This window comes from Pipistrellus hanaki, assembly GCF_964339955.1.
Source record: "Pipistrellus hanaki genome assembly, chromosome: 8".
Taxonomy (NCBI): Eukaryota; Metazoa; Chordata; class Mammalia; order Chiroptera; family Vespertilionidae; genus Pipistrellus; species Pipistrellus hanaki.
In genome coordinates, this window is record NC_140510.1 from 31,024,881 (window position 1) to 31,043,432 (window position 18,552).

The 18,552-nt window shown below is 42.1% G+C and overlaps 1 protein-coding gene across 7 annotated transcripts in view; it reads right to left on the reverse strand.

The window, feature by feature from the left end:
- Positions 1-18,552, reverse strand: part of CACNB4 (calcium voltage-gated channel auxiliary subunit beta 4) — a gene marked incomplete at its 5' end in the record, with an annotated part of 213,115 nt that overhangs the window by 7,691 nt on the left and 186,872 nt on the right. For all 7 annotated transcript variants that reach the window (XM_084893042.1, XM_084893043.1, XM_084893046.1 and 4 more), the window contains 3 exons: positions 1,528-1,713; positions 14,519-14,614; positions 16,522-16,673. In XM_084893042.1, coding sequence (XP_084749168.1) covers positions 1,528-1,713; positions 14,519-14,614; positions 16,522-16,673 — 434 coding nt within the window. The remainder of the gene's footprint in view (positions 1-1,527; positions 1,714-14,518; positions 14,615-16,521; positions 16,674-18,552) is intronic.

Sequence of the window (18,552 nt, forward strand, 5' to 3'; positions counted from 1 at the left end):
GTGGAAATGCCACAGTCAGGTCAGCACACAGGCAGTGAAACAAGGCAGGAAATAGTCCTGGTGCATACATATAATATATACTGTATCCAGAATATATGTATATTTTATAGTAGTACATTTCCCATGTTCGTGTCTGGCCTCAAAAGCTATTCATTTGTATGGCAGCTTTTCTGCTTACAAAGATGCAATTTTGTAGCAAAGCAATACCGTTATAACAGCACTTCAGAGAGTGCCATTCATCTCAGAGTTGACGCTATACGATGAAGATAATTATGACTGTCATTATAACCCATGATTACAGAACTAGTCACAATACAAGAGGGCTCAATTGACTACCTGTTCCTCAGTCAGCTGGAGCTTTGGCCACATTCCAGCAGCTGCTTGATAAATGGTAAATAATGATTGATGTAGAAAGGCAGGATTCACTTTGTATCATTACCCTCTGGCTCCCACATCTAGCTCTGCGTGCAGCAACAGAACATGGGGGAGACAGAGACTTGTGCTCATCCCCAGCTTCCCTCAAGGACACTTGTCATAGCCACTGACCAAGGTGGGCCCCACACATGCCCAGGAAAGTCTTTGTTTCCAAACAGAGCAGATCTATTTGCTCTGACTGGGCAAGCCAGAGGACCTCACCGCCCATGGTGCAGGGCGTGTGAAGAGCAGTCAGAAGGTTCATCTGTCCCCAAATCTTTGACTTAGCTTACTACTGTACAATCCTTAAGAAGTGACATGGAGAAATAGCGCACAGCTGCATGGAGTAGGTGTTAAGTTTCCTGGCAGAGTCTGGGCATAGAGGGATTAAGTTACCTAAGTGAAGGCCATTATAAATGAACAGAGAGCAAAGTTCTAAAAAGAGGGCCACTTTCTGGGTCACTTTGTCTAGGATAGATCGTCCTATTTAATGAAGAGGGGATATGGTAATTGACTATCATGCCCTCACAAAGATGGCAATGCCCACAGCCAATAAGGAGGAAATATGCTAATCGACTGCCATGCTCTTAAAGATTGTTGCACCCACAGTGACAAGATGGAAGCACCCAGTCCCCTCAACCCTGCTGGGGCACCTGCCTATGGTTCCCCCAGTTCTCTCAGCCCCACAGCCTCCCAGGGCTGGCCTGAGATACAAGCAAGCCTCAGATGTCGGCTGCCCAGCTGCCCAGAACCAGCCCAAGGTGCAGATAACCAGGGCCAGCCAAGGCTTGCGCTGCCAGCAGTGGCAGCAGCAAAGGTATGATGGGGGCATTGCTTTCCCCTGATTGCCGGGTCGCCTCCCACCCCTGAGGGCTCCCGGACTGAGAGAGGGGGCAGGTTGGGCTGAGAGACCCCTCCTCCAGTGCATGAATTTTCATTCACTGCACCTCTAGTGATTAAATAATAGTTGAGTTGTTTTTTTATATATATATAATGCCCACTCATGGTTCCCTCTTCAGATGAAGGACAATCTCAGTCTCCATCCCAATCAAGTTCCCTATAGAATCTTAATCAAAGTTGGGTTATAAAAGCACGAGTGGAAAGTGACAATACCTGTAACCCAGAAATTGCTGTGGGATATGGTGAGAGTGCTGTGGAGCCCAAATTCCTTCCAAGCAGCGGGGTCATAGGGGTACTGCTGGTTGTGTGGGTAGCACGCCAGTATGCCTCCAGGTACTCTCCCAGGTGTTCACACGCATCCTCCAGCTGATTTTCATCCAATATAACGTCAAACATTTCCTGAAAGAGGAATCCATTTCATTTATATTTCACGCTTTAGGCCATGAAACCTAAAATTCTACTCAATGCAAATCACAGCATTCTAAATATCCAGCAGCAAATATCAGATCTGAGGGGCGGTGCTGGCAGTTTCTAAAGTTAAAGTTGAGTGAAGAACTGCATAGGTAAGCAGGTGCAAACTTGGACATTGACATAAAAATGGGAGTGCTCACTAAATATTTAGTCTTAATTACTTGGAAGAAAAAGATAAGGCAAGCATAAAGGGGTTATAAGTAGAATATAGTGAAAAGATAACGTATTCCCATCTGTATCCATATCTTCCTATAGAGTTGAATTAAACTTAGTTCGGAATATGAAAGAAGCAATTAATGCTACTGAAAGAGGAGTTCTAAAAACGTTTTGTACAATGGTCATGTCATTGGAATAAATATTTCATCTCCCCAACTAACTACTAGTATGTTGAAGGGAATAACATTTACTTAGATAATTTTCAGAATGTTGGTGAAAATGATGTTATCCGTCTCATGATAAAACAATATGAAAAGAAGGTTTAGGATTAATATTAAAAAAGTCACATTACAGGGATTCCTGCTAACAGAAGATCATTTTGTGAAATTGTTTTAAAAAAGACAAAAACAAGGAATATTTCATTGCGGGAGGGAAGGGGTGTCACGCAAGAAGTATGTGGTGTCCACATTTCAGGCCATAACAACTTCATCTGGCTTTTTAATCAAGAAGCATTCTTCTTCCCCAAGGAGCAGAGTGGCCCCTCTGTCACAGACAGAATATACCCAGGACACAGGTTCCCTGGAGGGACAGTCAGAAAACCATGGCAGAGAGAAAGGCCATTCCATAGGTAAGGGAAAGCATATCCCAGCCACCAACAGCTTGATCTGCACCTTCTCTCTCCCATCACCTCCTCCACCACCCACTTGCTGTTATTAGCTCCTTCTGACAAAACAAACACCTCTCAGAGAATGACTCAAACAGGGTGACTGCCATCAGCACTAATACTGCGGCTGGATTGCAGGTTACTGGCAACTGATGACTTTGAGTTTGTGGTGAGTCAACTGATGCACTCATTAGTGTGAGGGCTTCTTGAAGCAGGAGTCACCATGGAAACCATCTCTCCCCCAACACCTGCCATTTGAATGTTTTCATCACATTATTCTTTACTGAACATTTTGACCCTGAATAAGATGACTTCAATCCAAATCAACTGGTGTTTGAGAAGATTTAGCCAGTTTAACTCACATGGAAACCTTTCCCTCCAAGAATGTTGATTAGTAGTTTCAGATGGTTTTCTGCATGTTTTGTTAATTTATCAAACATTTACTCAGCACTATTCTGTGCGAGGCATTGTGGATATACAGTGGCAAAGAAAACAGATAATATCCTTATGCTCAAGAAACATACAGTCTTTTGGAAGAGACAAGTATTAAAGTCCTTGAGAGTCTATGCCACCCTGGGACTTTAAGTTGAACAATCAGGAGAATGAGTCAGTTAATGTCTGGAGCTGCAGCTTAAAGTTCTGGATTTGGAAGGAGGCCCAGAGAGGCGTGTGAAGGCTGAACTGATGAGGAAGGGGAAACTATGAGTAAGCCGAAGAATTCTATCTGTAAGAGTAAGAGGAATAAAACAGATAAAGAGAAACAAAGACACAATGGGAGAAAGAAACCATATGGCCCATGAGAGACTGGGAGAACAGCTAGTTGCTATAGTTGCATGAATGGTTATTCTAACAATAAATCCCCTTTTCCATGAAAGTAACTTAAGAGAGTTTCTGTCTCTTGCAATTAAAAGCTCCTCTCCCGTTAATGTCAAGTTTCAACAGTTACTTTACAAATACAGACTCTGAGAAGTGTCCATGATGCTCTGATAGAAAGGTTGCATTTTACGATAGCACTGCAGTGGGACCTTGAGTAGGACAAGAACCTCTACCACAAAGAGCACACACAGACTCACACTGAGCCAGTGGGCATAGGAAGAAGGGGACAAAGGACCACTCCGCCAGCCACTCCAGACTAAAGGTGATAGCAAATTCTAGACTGTATGTTGTTTGGCGTCAGCTATTCATATACTTTTATTTATGTTAACTGTATAATTCAAATACATAGGCCTCACTCGATAATATGGGTTTCTCCCAATGTGTAGTCTGAGTAAGTCATTTTCTTGCTTCCATAAAGTCCCAAGTTAAAGAACCCTCCAGGCTCACCTGAACTTGACCCTGACTATCACAGCCAGGACTGCAGAGCCCAGAGAGGGCAAAGGGAGGTAAGTGGCACCGACTGCAGAATATTATTTGAATGAGGCTTATATCCACTTGACTGTCCCACACATGGGACATGTCATGGCTGCATGCACAATTAGATATACTCTTAATTACAAGTCACTTTAATACATAGACTTTGTCTACATCAGCACATGGGTGCTTGTTTGAGACAATAATTTCTAGGAAACTATACTAAAAAAAAAAAGACAGCTATAGGATGCAAGATGAATTGAAACTGATTTCAGGTTTTCAAAAGCACAGAGGAAAGCAAATTTCAGCTTCTGTATGAAATACTGACATGCGACTTACTTTCAACAAAGAAGAATTTTACAGGCTATATATCTGTGACAATTTTTATTTTAAACTGTTTAGGAAAATGATTAGACCAGTGTTAGAAAGTGAGAATAATAATTTTTTTAAAATTATACATGAAATTCAAAGAGAAGCAGCCCAATGAATTATGCAAACTAGTTTTGCCTATTTTTTCATAAATGTAAAGGTTCAAGTCTAGTTAGCTTCTTACTGTGCAGCAGTGAGGCCTCCAGCGTGGGATACAGATTCAGAGAGCTGCCTAATCAGCAGAAGAGGTGTGAGTAATGTGACAGTCACCGGCCATGAATAGTTACCTACTCTGTGATGTCATGCCATCGGTGACTGCCGGAGATAAGAGTAATGCTGGGCTGTTTTCAAAGCACTACCACAGCAAACACCTTTGACATCCAATGACAGTGATACTGTCATAATTAAGCTAGTCCTATATAATAAAAAGCTAATATGCAAATCGACCAAATGGCAGAACAACTGGTCACAGTGATGTGCACTGACCACCAGGGGGCAGCCGCTCAATGCAGGGGGAGTGCAGCTCAGCCAGAAGCCCTGAACTGTGCACAATGGCAGTGGTGGGAGCTTCTTCCACTTCTGCAGTGGTGCTAAGGATGTCTGACTGATGGCTTAGGCCCACTCCCTCCATCAGTCCTACATCCCCCGAGGGGTCCCAGACTGCGAGAGGGCACAGGTCAGGCTGAAGCACCTCCTCCCAATCCCCCAGTGCACGACTTTTGTGCACCAGGCCTCTAGTTATTAATAACAGGGAAGGCCAAATATTACAGGCATGTCATTTGGGCAGCTTCATCAACTTTATTTACACTTTCCAGGGAGCCACTAATCTATTCCCCGCAGATCGCTGGGGAAAGGGACTGGACAAGGGGGAGATAGATGCATGCCCAGTAGAGTTGGGGGGATGAGCAAAGGTGCTTGCTGTCAGTCGTACCTGGGAATAGGTCATGCTCCAGAATAGGTGTGGCCACTGTAAGGGTGTGAAATTTGGGATATTTAATCCCCTAAACAAAGGACTTCTCTCTTCTGTTGGTCTTGTGTTCTCAGTTGAGTCTGGCTTGTGGGGCTCTGGCATTCTCCCGTGGGGCCCACGGCCACATAGATCCCCACTCACAATGGACTAATGAATGTAACTAGCTCGATGCTGAACTGGACCCAACTGCAGCACAGAACGGAAACTCTGGACGGTGGCTGTTTTTAACCTTACTAAAACGCCAGCTACGCTTCTTCCAGGACTGGAGTAAGGGAAATGGAACTTTGGAAGCACAAACTCCACAAATAAAACCCACCCATCCTCCAGTGGGAGTCTCAGAAAATTCTTTTCTCGAGATATCATTAGGACTCCACCCCCAGCACTCAGTGGGGAAAGGGATACATTCCTTCCCCAACAACAATAGGACATTTCCTTCGGCTGAAACGGACAGAAATAACGTGGCCACTGAAGTTCGTAAGTGAACAAAGGAGTCGAAACAAACCATTTAAAAAATCAACCCTTTTCTGGATAAGCTCTTTCAGAAAAATTAAAAACTTAAGCTTTATAAGTAACAAGAGTGAAAAACATGCCTTTAGCTCATCCGGTGGTTCAGAGAACCAAAATGATAGGAAAGAAGGAAAGAGAACAACTGAAAGCTGAATAAAGTGAAAATGAAGATCAGCAATGCCTTTTTATAAAAATTGTAAGTACTTAATGACCTTTCCAAGCTCTCTACTCACAGAGCACCACAAACCTTCCTAGGGAGGGCACCTGAAGTAGGGAAGCCAGCCATCTTATTTGCTTGGGACTGAGTGATCCTTGGGACTAGCAATGCCCAAAGCTGGAAAATCTGGGAAGAGCTGCAGAGGTGGGTCATCCACGTTTTTACAGAAGACAGAGCACTTTTTAGGTCCTACGTTGAGGACTGGAGCAGGTCCCACTTACTTCTTTCACATTCTTTTGGGAGGGAAGATACAGAGGGAGTGGGCAAGTCTTTCTCTAGAACTATGAAGCACATATACTTTCTAGCATAAAGAGGAGAACCTCATTAAGACTAACATGATCTCTAATATATTTTATCTAAGAAATTGCTACTGAACATCTTAAATAAAAAGTTTATGAAACTTAGAAGTTATTTTTACAGTTGAATTGTAATTAAAAAAAAAAAAAGTTGGTGCTTTGCTGAATATTATCTACTTAGGAGGTTAAATATATGCAAATTCTTGCATTATCTAAGCATTGCTTTACATTTATTATTGTACATATATAAAACTCCATGTGGGACAACTTTCCTATTTCTAAGTGGAGAAAGAAAGAATAAAGGTGAGAATACGTTTATTTCTTTGCTATTGAAATGTAAAGATCCTGAAACTGCTGGCCCCATCGAGAGGAAAATAAAAAGACTGCCAAATATCAGTCAGTAAAATGAAATGGCTGAATGGTTAACATGTAATGCTGATTACAAAATAGCCAACCAGTGTTTCTTTCATATCAAAACTACACCTTTTTAAAAATATATATATATATATATATATATATATTTATTGATTTCGGAGAGGAAGGGAGAGGGAGAGAGAGATAGAAACAATGATGAGGGAGAATGATTGATTGGCTGCCTCCTGCACACACACACACACACACACACACACACACACACACACACCCCGGGGATCAAGCCCACAACCTAGGGCATGTGCCCTTGACCAGAATCGAACCCAGGACCCTTCAGTTCGCAGGCTGACGCTCTACCCACTAAGCAAAACCATCTAGGGCTCAAAACTACATTCTTTATATTACTAAAGCTTTTTAAGTCCTGAGTCAACTAGTAACAGGAAACTGGACTGTGAGTTAAAGGGATTTTCCAAGGTTACGGGGGTGGGAACCTTTTTTCTGCTGAGGGCCATTTGGCTATTTATAATATCATTCACGAGCCATACAAATTATCAACTTAAAAATTAGCCTGCTATATTTGGTCAAACATTTAATTAACTCACCCCCAATGCCTTGGCAGTGCCAGAGCAAATGATTCCGAGGGCCTTATAGGGCCCACAGGCAGGATGTCCCCCAGCCCTGGAGGAGGTCTACCAATACTATGGGGCTCTAGCATTTTCCACTTCAATGAGCTAAACAGGAAAGACAATCAGGATTCTTGCTACTATTTGCCAAGGAAAACATGAGGCAAAGAACATTAGTGACCTCGAGCCCTATAGCTTCTCTCTTTAATAATCTGTGACATACATTATGTACCCAAGCACATTTCCTCACCACACTGCTCCATTCTGTCCATCCTTATCCTTCAAAGATTATAACAAACCCGACCAGTATTATGGTCTGCAGAAAAGCCATCCAATGGTTTTAAGTTCATATTAATCCAATGCTGTACGTGGGCACTGGTGGGAGTGAGCTATCCCTAACTCCATACACCCAAGTTGGGTGGCAGTAAGCATAGTCTCCTTTGGACCGAGAGAAACAAGATCCCATGTGGCCTTGTTCATGAAGGAAACATCTGAAACCGATTACTCTCTTTTTCAAAGGCAGTTAAAGGTTTAACTACGAACATCTAGAGGCTCCATAATAATGAATGCACCAGTGGGGAAGGCACTTCAAATAGATGGGTGAGTCTATCTGGTCCTAAATAATTTAAGTAAAATGACTAGAAGAGGGCCATGGAAAATGACTACTGCGACAGGAATACGATCAAGGATACTGGGCACTATCATTCGCTTTGGAGTTCTTGTGTTTAATGGAATAAATCTGAGTCCGTTAAGCAATGGAAAATAAAGGGTGATAGATGAGAACTACTATGGTTGCTGTAATGTAAGATGTTTGCAAGACTGTGGAGGAGATGAGCTACCCAATGGCAGAGAGGGCGATCAGTGTCATTTTACACACACGAAAAAACTTACATAGCTCAAGGGTCAGCTTCTGGTAACACAAGCCAGCTCATAACTAAGTGGGATCAAAGGATTACATTTCATTTATAGATTCAATTGTCTGCCTATCTGCTTTTCTCACCCACCAGGCATTATGTAGCTTCCCATAGTACTGCGGCAATCTGAACTTTGGCCTTCTTAAAATGTACTATTTTCAAGTTCTCTGACAAGGAAATGGGTATAATACCTAGTAGAAGCCAAATGACATCAAACAATACAGTGTATAGATGTATATTATAAATGCAAATCCAGCTGGCTCATATAAAAAAGTCTATATGAAAGGGGCTCTGGGTCCTAATCCAGTGGTCAGCAAGCTGCGGCTCGCGAGCCACATGCAGCTCACAAGCCGCAGTTTGATGCTCTGTGGGCTAATGAGTTTGCCGACCACTGTAATGGCAGAGGCCCTTTTCTGCCTGCATCCCACCTTTTCTTCTATGAAACCAGAGTGGGCATAAAGGAAAGCCCCCTTCTTCCAGAGAGCTCTTCACGAGCTCATCCTCCCAGCTCATCTTTCTGTCCGTGGCAGATCAAAAATGGCCACCGCCGAAACCGGTTTGGCTCAGTGGATAGAGCATTGGCCTGCAGACTGAAAGGTCCCAGGTTCGATTCTGGTCGAGAGCATGTACCTTGGTTGTGGGCACATCCCCAGTGTGGGGTGTGCAGGAGGCAGCTGATCGATATTTCTCTCTCATTGATGTTTCTAGCTCTCTGTCTCTCTTCCTCTCTGTAAAAAAGTCAATAAAATATGCTTTTTAAAAATGGGCACCAATTTTTTGACATTTTCCATGCCGAGATGGACAGCCTCTGTGATTCCTAGCAGAAACCCCTGGAAGTGATGCTGAGTCAGTATCTAAACCCAGAATCAAACCTGAGATGGCGGAATACTTGCTCTTGGAGCGCATAACTCTGTTGAGGCGATCCCATGGAAAGTTCCTAAAACCACACCGAGAGGGAGAGGAGCCATCTGGGCCTCGCCCTCCAGTCATCCCTGCTAAGGGACCCGGTCAGCCTGAATCCCACCCACTCATCTGGTGGTTGGTTGACATCACTAAGTGTTGGGGTAGATATTTGCACAGTAACAGAAAACTAGAACAGTCATGGCTAAAACAGTCATCGATAACTAGAACTAATAAATAACCAGTTGTTTGGACAGAAACAGATAACAAGGACTTTGTCCTAGATGGAACGAGGGTGGCAACTTTGTTTGGCTGATTACATGGAGCCTGCCTCCTGCTCTTATAAACCAAGTTTGTCTGGAACAATCCAATTCCTTTACACCTGGCCCATGCTGCTTTCCTGCTACAGAGGTAGAGTTGAGTAGTTTGGCAAAGAAGACCAAATAGCCCACAAAGCCTAAAATACTTGCTATGTGACCATTTACAGAAAAATTTTTAGAAGAAGCCTTGCCCAGGAAACAGGAGAAGCAGAGTTTGCCACCCCAAAATACGCCTTTTTTGGATATTGATTATTTTACGCTAGTTGTTTTTAAGACACTAAATCCTTAAACTGCCCCTTAACTGCCTAAAAGGAATTTAGATAGAGGACCAGCTCCGGGAAGGCAAGTATCATCACAGATAACTGTAGTTTAACGTAAATCAGGCGAGAGGGACAGGGAGGAACCCAGCAAGGCCCGTTTGATCCAAGTCCTCTCTGTGTCCCATTGTTAAAGATGCTCCAGCAAAAAAATTTATCTACCAAATATTTGCTTCCCCATCTTCAAATGAAGTGCCAAACCACATCCACCACCCTCCCTTACCCCTAATAAGACACAAGTATTTCCTCTAGTAATTATTAGGAATAAATGTTAAACTCATTCTCATAGAAAGATCAAATTAGTAAAAAACAAGTTCATTCACCTACATGTATCTCAAGGAATAACTAACTGAGAATCCTTATAACATTATTACCCCAAACTTGTGCATATATTAATCTAACCCAGTCGTTCTCAATCTGAAGTGGCTTTTTCCCTCTAGGGGACATTTGTCACACTTGAGGGTTGATAATGGCCAGGGATGCCACTGAACATCTCACAACAAATAGGACTGCCAACAAAAAGGTATCCAGCCTAAAATATCAATAGTGCTGAGGTGAAGGAACCCTGATCTAAATCACTCTCTAATCCATGAAATGTATCACCTAACAAACTGTTTGCCAGGAGTTGACTTAACAAACTGTGATCTTATTAGTCGATATGCTCTTGGAAGGCAAGAACATGCCACTGTATCCCTCACACCTTATAAGGTACCAACCCAATGCTTAACTAATGTTTGCTGAATGTATTTTAATTCTTGCCAAGAGGGTTAACTACAGTTGAGCCACGTGGAACTGAGATGACTAAGCATTTGGAGTCTGTGTGGTTTAACCACATGGAGACATGGATACCATGTCTTCAGACATGCCCACATGGTTGTTACTGTTGAAACTAGCTAGTTATTGATATTAATGATAGGAAGAAAACAAAGGGAAGGTCAAACATTCATGGTCATCCAGGCAGCTTCACCAGGAAGCTGCAACGTTACTCTCCCCAGGGCTCCACCAGTCCATTCCCTGCAGATCACTGGGGGGAAGACTAGACAAAGGGGAAGATGGGTGCGTGGGCAGTGACGTCGGGGTGATGTAGGGAAGGTACTTGCCTGTCTGTCTAACCTGAAGAAGAGGGGGTAGGACCACTGCAAGCCTGAGAAATCTCAGAAGGTTAAAATCGTCGGGTAGACAAAGGAATTCTCTCTCTCTTGTTCCTCTGACTTTGCTCCTGCTTTCTTGCACTCACACATGTTCCCCCCAATAGCCATGTAGCCCTAGATGCTGCATGGTCCATGGCCATGTGCACCCCACACGGAATGGATTATAGCTGGGAACACAAGCTAAGCTAGCCTGATGCTGGACTGGACTGTGCAAATATGGAGTAGACATTCTGGGCAATGGCTATAATCCCAGCTCTGCTAAGGACACAGCTGGACTTATTCCGTGATGGAACACAGGGAGAGGGGACCTTGAAAATCAGGAGTCTGTCCCAGGCAAATAAATATTACTTATTCTCCCATGCGAATCTCAGAAAATTCTTTTTCTCATAACGTTGCAAGAAGCCTACTGCCATCAGCAACAGGTTGGGGCTTGGAGAGCTCCCCGCCAATACCACGTGACTGTAGAAGTTTCTGATCTGAATGATGCTCTGAACCAATAAAGATATCATCTGACTTGATGTATCTCATACTCTCCTCTTCCCTGAGCTCCAGAGCCCACATGGGTTCAATAATATCTCTATGCTGGTCACTTTCAAAAGTAGAATCAGAGTCTTGGACTCAAACAGGAATCGTAGATACAATATCTGTATCTTAGATAACCTATCATATCCATAATCTTCACCAGAGGAGATTCCATTCACACTATTTTTGACATCTGTTCGCACAGCCCACTCCACCCTCACCCCTGAGATAAGGAGCTCACTACTTAGAAAGCCAGCCTACTGTTTTCAGTGTTTGCATTTGGACGGACTTGTGAAATGCCTTCCTCTTATTGGGTCAAAGTGACCACTGCCAAGTGAAATCAGACAGGCCTAACTGCTCTCAAGTCCACTGAGACCTGCTCCTGGAAACTCCCCCGGCTCTCAGCACCACCTCTGGGCCTCGCAGAACAGCCTCCCTCACAGTGTGGAGCTTTCTACATTTGTGAAGATAGACATGGCAAACAAGTTTTTTGAGATACTAATCTGCGTTTTTTCCTTTTGCATTTTCTCCTGTTCTTGTCTACCATTCATGCAGGTGGCAGGGTCTGTTCTCCCTTGTCTGGTGTGGGGTGGGCGTGGAAAGGATGGGAGTTGTGGCAGGAAATTGCCAGCTCTCCATTCCCCGCCACCCTGGTGGGTTTTGTTTCCCAAAAGCCTAAATAAATGATTGGAGAGATTTTGCTAACTACCTCTGGAAACAAAAGAAAGTAGGGGTGCTTTTAGTACAACCAAAGCAGAGAGGAAATTCCTTTAATAGCAACAAGAGGGGAAGAGAGGAAGACACCTCCCCTCCCTCAGAGAGAGAGAGAGAGAAAGGGGAGCCCCTTGCCAATGTCCCAGAGAGGAGGGGCTGTGTGTCTGCCTGCCTGGCCAGAGATGCCCTGTCCCACATGAGGGCTGATGCAGCAGAGCATCCTTCCCTGAGGATCACAGGCACCCGGTGGATGGTTTTCACGTTTGGAATGCCCGCCCCCTCACTCCCTTCAACTTCCTCACCAACCCCACCCTTATGACTTGGGCTCTTTGTTCTGCTCTGGATTAGGGTGGCTTCAAGCATAGATAAATATCCTGCCTGCCCAGTGGGATGGGGTCAAAATAGAAATGGACTATTTCTTGCATGCATGTCCACGTTGGGGATCAGAGATTCAGCTACATCACACAGCTATGTGGAACGGTAGAGTGGCATGGTGGACAGAAGTTAAGAGTCAGACAGATCTAGGACTGGATCTTAGGGCTCATTTACTAATTTCTACCTCCAATAAGTTTCTTAACCAGGGACCGAGCTTTCTCCTCTAGAAAGTGAGGTTAATGTTATTCACCAGGGCAGTCATAGAAGTGCATGCTCGGATTTCCCCTTGAGTTGGAACCTGACATGTTGAGTGTAAGCAGCAGACAAACTTGGATTGCTGCACCTTCAGCATCCACCACAGCATTCAAACTGAGGCCTGCTCCCCAGGCTGCTGCCACCTGTCGATGCCGGAGCACATCAGGGGGACTAGAGCTAGGATATTTCTCCCAACACAAGACTCCTCTAATGGCCAACCTTTTCTCTGGGGATCCACATCGAGGTGACTGAGATGTCTCCAGGCTGCATCACAGTCTGAGGCTCCTCCTACTCATTCTCCTTCTTTCCCTCTCTCCTTCCCAGGGCCAGACCTGCAACAGGTCTGAAGGCTTTCCTTCTTGGTTCCCTTTAATCTCACATAGGCATTTTCTCAATCAATCTGCACTTCTAATTCCATTTAGGTCTCTGCTTCCCAGAAGACCCCAACTGATAGAATTATCCTCATAAGATTGTTTTTAAAGTTGGAAGCAATAGCACAGTTCCTGGCTTTTGGATGCTGATCAATAAAGGCCAGCGTCCTTCATCAGGGTAATGCATTCTTCTCTATTTGCTCAGTGCTTCAATCATATATTCCACTGTGTATTAGGCTTCGTCAGTAGACAGTGTGAAGTTAGACTTCTTAACACAGCACTCCAGACTACAAGTTATCCAAACTCAGGCAATCTGGCTCTAGTATGTACTTTTTATTTTTAATCTTCACCATGGACAGAGAGGACAGAGAGGAAGGGAGAGAGAAAGAGAGAGAGAGAGACAGAGGCAAAAAGAGACAGAGGCAGAGAGAGGCAGAGAGACATCAATTGGCTGCAGGAATTGGACTTGCAACTCTGGTATGTGCCTCAATTGGGAATCAAATTGGCAACTATTCTGTGCATGGGCCAATGCTCAACCAACTGAGCCATTTGGCCAGGCCATAGTCTGTGTGCTGTAAACATCTGAATTGAATTTTAAGCTTCTTCAGAGCATACACAATCCTGACATGAGTATAAATCTAGTGAATCAAATCAGTAGGAAAAAATTATTTTCTTTAGAGAAACACGGGCACAGAAATATAGTAAGTCAGCTGGGCAGGTGTAGACACTGATCAACCACTGGTGAACCACATGACAGCTGTCACCTCCCCCCACCTCCTCCCACCGTTTGCTTGGCTTCCAACTCAGCAGCTGTTTCCTGGCAACAGCACTAGGAGAAAAGTTGCCATGATATGGCTTTTCACCTTACTTAACCCTGACCTCTTCATCTGCTCTAGCCACAGGGCTCTTCTAGTTCTGATAAATTCTCAACCATAGATGCCATGATCTTTTATGCCTATCAGAACTTTTCAGGCAAAAAAGAAACGGAGAGTCAAATCAGTAGGTTTTCTTTTCATAAAAAAATACACATTGACTCAGTAGTTTGCCGAATATTGGCCAGGTAAGGACATGGAACATTGGACATCAAGTTCTGGATGCCTGAGTGCAGCCAACACGGCAGCATCAGTTTGTTCCAAAAAATTCTTCAGGTTTATGATAACATACTACCCTCACCATCATTCTAGAATAAAAACGACAATGCTAATGTAAAAAGAAACACTACTCTCTCCTAACTCAGTGGTCAGCAAACTGCGGCTTGTGAGCCACATGCGGCTCCCGAGCTGCGGTTTGCCGCTCTGTTGACTAATGAGTTTGCCGACCACTGTCCTGACTAATCAAGAATGATTAAGACCAAAAATTATTGTACTTACCGGAGGGCACTGTGCAAGTTTATCAGCTGCCACCAGTTGCACATTTAAGTGTTTACTTTGGGACTTCCCTCTAGATTTAATCAACCGCTGTAAAACCTGATGGAAGAAGACACAGGTCTGAGATACCGTCAATGAGTTGAAAGAAAACAAATGAACCAAGGCCCCTTTTAATAGTCTGTTTAGCACTGAGCATGGATAGAGAGGAAATACAAAGTGACAGATCACATATATTAACTCTGCGATGACATCATTACACTGACTTTCACTTATAATGGATTGTTCATCCTATTTTCATTCCTTGTGAGGTTTGATTTTACCCAGAGATTTCAAAGAGGGTCCTGCAAAAGTAGAGGAACATTTTTGTCCAAATTCAGTTGTCATATTTTGGTTCACTATCTCTATGTCAGATAAACAGCAGAGTCATTTATATATATATTGGGTCCTTTTATCAATAGTAATTATTGAGGCATTCCAGTTTAATTTTACATTGATAAGATGATTTCTTTTTTTTTTTTTTTTTAAATATATTTTATTGATTTTGTACAGAGAGGAAGGGAGAGAGATAGAGAGTTAGAAACATCGATGTGAGAGTCATCGATCAGCCGCCTCTTGCACACCCCCTACTGGGGACATGCCCGCAACCAAGGTACATGCCCTTGACCGGAATCGAACCCGGGACCTTTCAGTCCCCAAGCCGACGCTCTATCCATTGAGCCAAACCGGTTTCGGCAAAGATGATTTCTTTATAGAAAGCTAAGCAAAACATTCGTACTGGTATATGGCCACATATAACCAGTGATATATCTGACTTTTTGAGCACTGCTATAACTGCGTTTTGCCATATACTCTACTCTCCTTTAACATTATTTTTTGCTGAAACAGGACCCTCTCCCAAAAATAGTACTAGTGTACTATGATACTTCAGCACATATGGCTACCAGAACCCCAGGTGCTGCACTTGTGAACCCATGGTGACTGAGGGTGACCGGGACAGAGGGTGAGAGGGGTTGAAATCTATTGCACTGCAGCGAAGGGGTGCTTCAAATTTCAATCCATCCTAATGCTTCCCCAAAAGTCCTGGCTTGGTTTGGACAAGCTCATCCTGCACAGAACCGGTGCCAGAGATGAAAGGCCAAGGACATCCGAGGGGTGAGGTGGAGATGAGGAGGGTGGGGGGAAAGCCCAGCTTCTGGAGGCATTCTCCACCCATGAGCGGAGACTACACTCTGGTTGGACATTGAATTGGCATTAAAATGAACTCTTGGAGGCAATGAAAAAAACCTGACTATTAAGGTAGTACCTCCCAAGGGTACATATTTTATAATCACTTTTTATATTATCAATGATTTTAAAAAATGAAAGACCACCCAAATCAAAAGTGATTAATTTGAGGCTGTCTCACTTTCATTTTTCTCTCCCCTGGTGGCCTGAAGATACATGGTAAACATCCCATGTGTGTAATCACAGGATAATTATATTCCTTGAAGAATCCAACCTAAGCACAAATGTAAGGATCTGCAATGTCTCCATAATACATTTTATATGGTGATGTTTGATTTTCTATAAGATAAATCTAGATACCTTCCCGGAACTATATACTCTCTCAACTGGGGAGAGAATATAGGTGATACAAGCATCAATATTACCCAAGAAATTTACCAAAATAGAACCCAAAGTCTCTGAAAAGCCAGTTTACTTTTCCTCACCTTTCTTAGTTTTTGTTTCTCTTACATTCCTGCATAACTGCCACAATAGACTGTGAGCTTTTTGAAAAGGGCTTATACCATAATCCCATGATTTGTTTTGCTAATCTAGTATAAATTCAAGTTTACCCACTGAAAAGTTCTCCCTCAGAATTTCTAGAACCTTTACAAACTGTGGGAATTCAAACTGTGCTTATGAAAAAAGGTTTACACAAGACATTCTCCTAGCACATGAACAAAAAAGCACAGAGGAAAAAACAAAAGAGCTGCTAAACCTTAAGCTGGAGATGAGCTAATTACCTTTGGAGATGAGACTTTTACATGAACAATAATTGGTGCTAAGGAAGTCTTTATAAGTTGTGCTGGGTGATTGATGGTGTCTGCATCAAGAACAACCAGTTGCAAAGATCTTGCCAACTCAAAGATTCTTTCAATTTCACTTTGTACTTCCGCTAAAAAGAGAAATAATAAATAACAAGTCATGGTTATTTTTTTTAAAAATTAGTTCCTATGCTTAAAAATATATAGTACCCCTCTTTCAGATGTTTGTCTATATTGAAAAATAGAACATTTGGAATTTACATATTCTGATCTAACTTAAGATCTTTTCTAAAGAGAGAGAAACAGTTTGAGTTTTGCATAAAACCAAACAGAAAATTTGAGATGGCTCTCTTGATTTGCTTCTTACTTACAATCACCCTAATATTTAGTTTTATTTGTTTTTAATCATTAATTGAGGATATGTTTATGTTTTTTACTGATTTGAGAGAGAGAGAGAGAGAGAGAGAGAGAGAGAGAGGAAGAGAGAGAGAGAAAGAAACATTGTCTCCCATATGCACCCTGACTGGGGATTGAACCCATAACCTGAGTACTTGTCCGGACTGAGAATCTAACCTGCTACCTTTTGGCATATGGGACAACACTCCAACCAACTAAGGAATACCAGACAGGGCATAGCTATGTTAATTTTGATTGTTGCTTTGCCTAAAGAAAGTTATTTTAGCTATAGCAACTGAAACCACATTCAGGAAACAACTGAGACACATATACAGAGCATCTCATAGAAAGCAACTTGCATTGAAATATTTTTACCAGTGATCAACTTATATATTATTATATAGATCTCCTTTTTAAAAATCCCACAATTCACCTGTTTTGACTAATGTACATATTTTTGTAACCCTGATTAAATGTTCTATGTCTAATCTTATAACTAGCATATTGCTAAGTCTTAATTTAAGTATTAAGACCAGTGGACTGTTTTGAGGCAAAATTATATATTATTTAAAAAAAAAACACTAAGATCAAATATATCAAAATGTTGCAATGCATCTAGATGCAAATCTATTTGGTGGCGGTAATAGCCAAGTTATCCAAATCCATGAGTGAATCTGCTCAACCAAAAAAAATTCATCTTTGTCAATATCTAAAGCAATCCAGATATTTTTAAAAAGCAAAAAAAGTTATCCATAAAAACATAATGTGGCTTTCTGAAATACAAAAAAAAAGACTTTTAAATATATATTTCATAAATCATCTAACTTATTGGGTCATGTCTGAGTCTGAATTAGACTAATTTTCAGAGAGATGATCTTGTTTTGCTTTTAACCTTTTCTTTTGAGCTTCAGGTGTGGCCTCACAATGTTGTAATTTTGTCTAAATTATACAGAGTAGACAAAGCTAGCTAATTTAAATTACTTCAAAGGTGGCTTAGAAAAGGTGGTGTTGCTCTAACTATCCTCACTGAAAAGGGCTTGTGCCAGAATCCCATGATTTGTTTTGCTAATCTAGTATAAATCCAATTTCATGTCACCCACTGAGAAATTCTCTCTCCCACAATCTAATGGATTGACAAGGAGTGTATGGTCATGAATGCTCAGAACTGTCATGTAACTATTTTCTTGGGCTTTGCCTAAAAGCATAAATTCTTTATTTTCTACAGAATCACTGATGCATCATCTGTATTAGACATTTGTTTTTAATATTATTTAACCCTTACGACTTGAAAGGTTTCATTTTGTAAAGAATTTGGACAATTGGACTTATTTGCAACATTTTTCTGAAATTACATTCTACATTTGTTAGAGTAATAACAGCATACCTGCCCTTTTTTCTCACGTCAGAGACAGTTTAAAAAAAGATTTTTCTTATGAGAGAAGTTTAAAAACTAAATTCTATTTTTATTGTAGTAAATTTCAGCCTTAGGCTGTTGGGTTATATTCTTCATTTGTTGTTTTCATTCAACTGGCTTAATGTTAACTCCTGGCCAGGGCTATGCTAGAACAAGTCTATATTGCTTTAATTTTCAAATCTGAAAACAATATTTTCTGA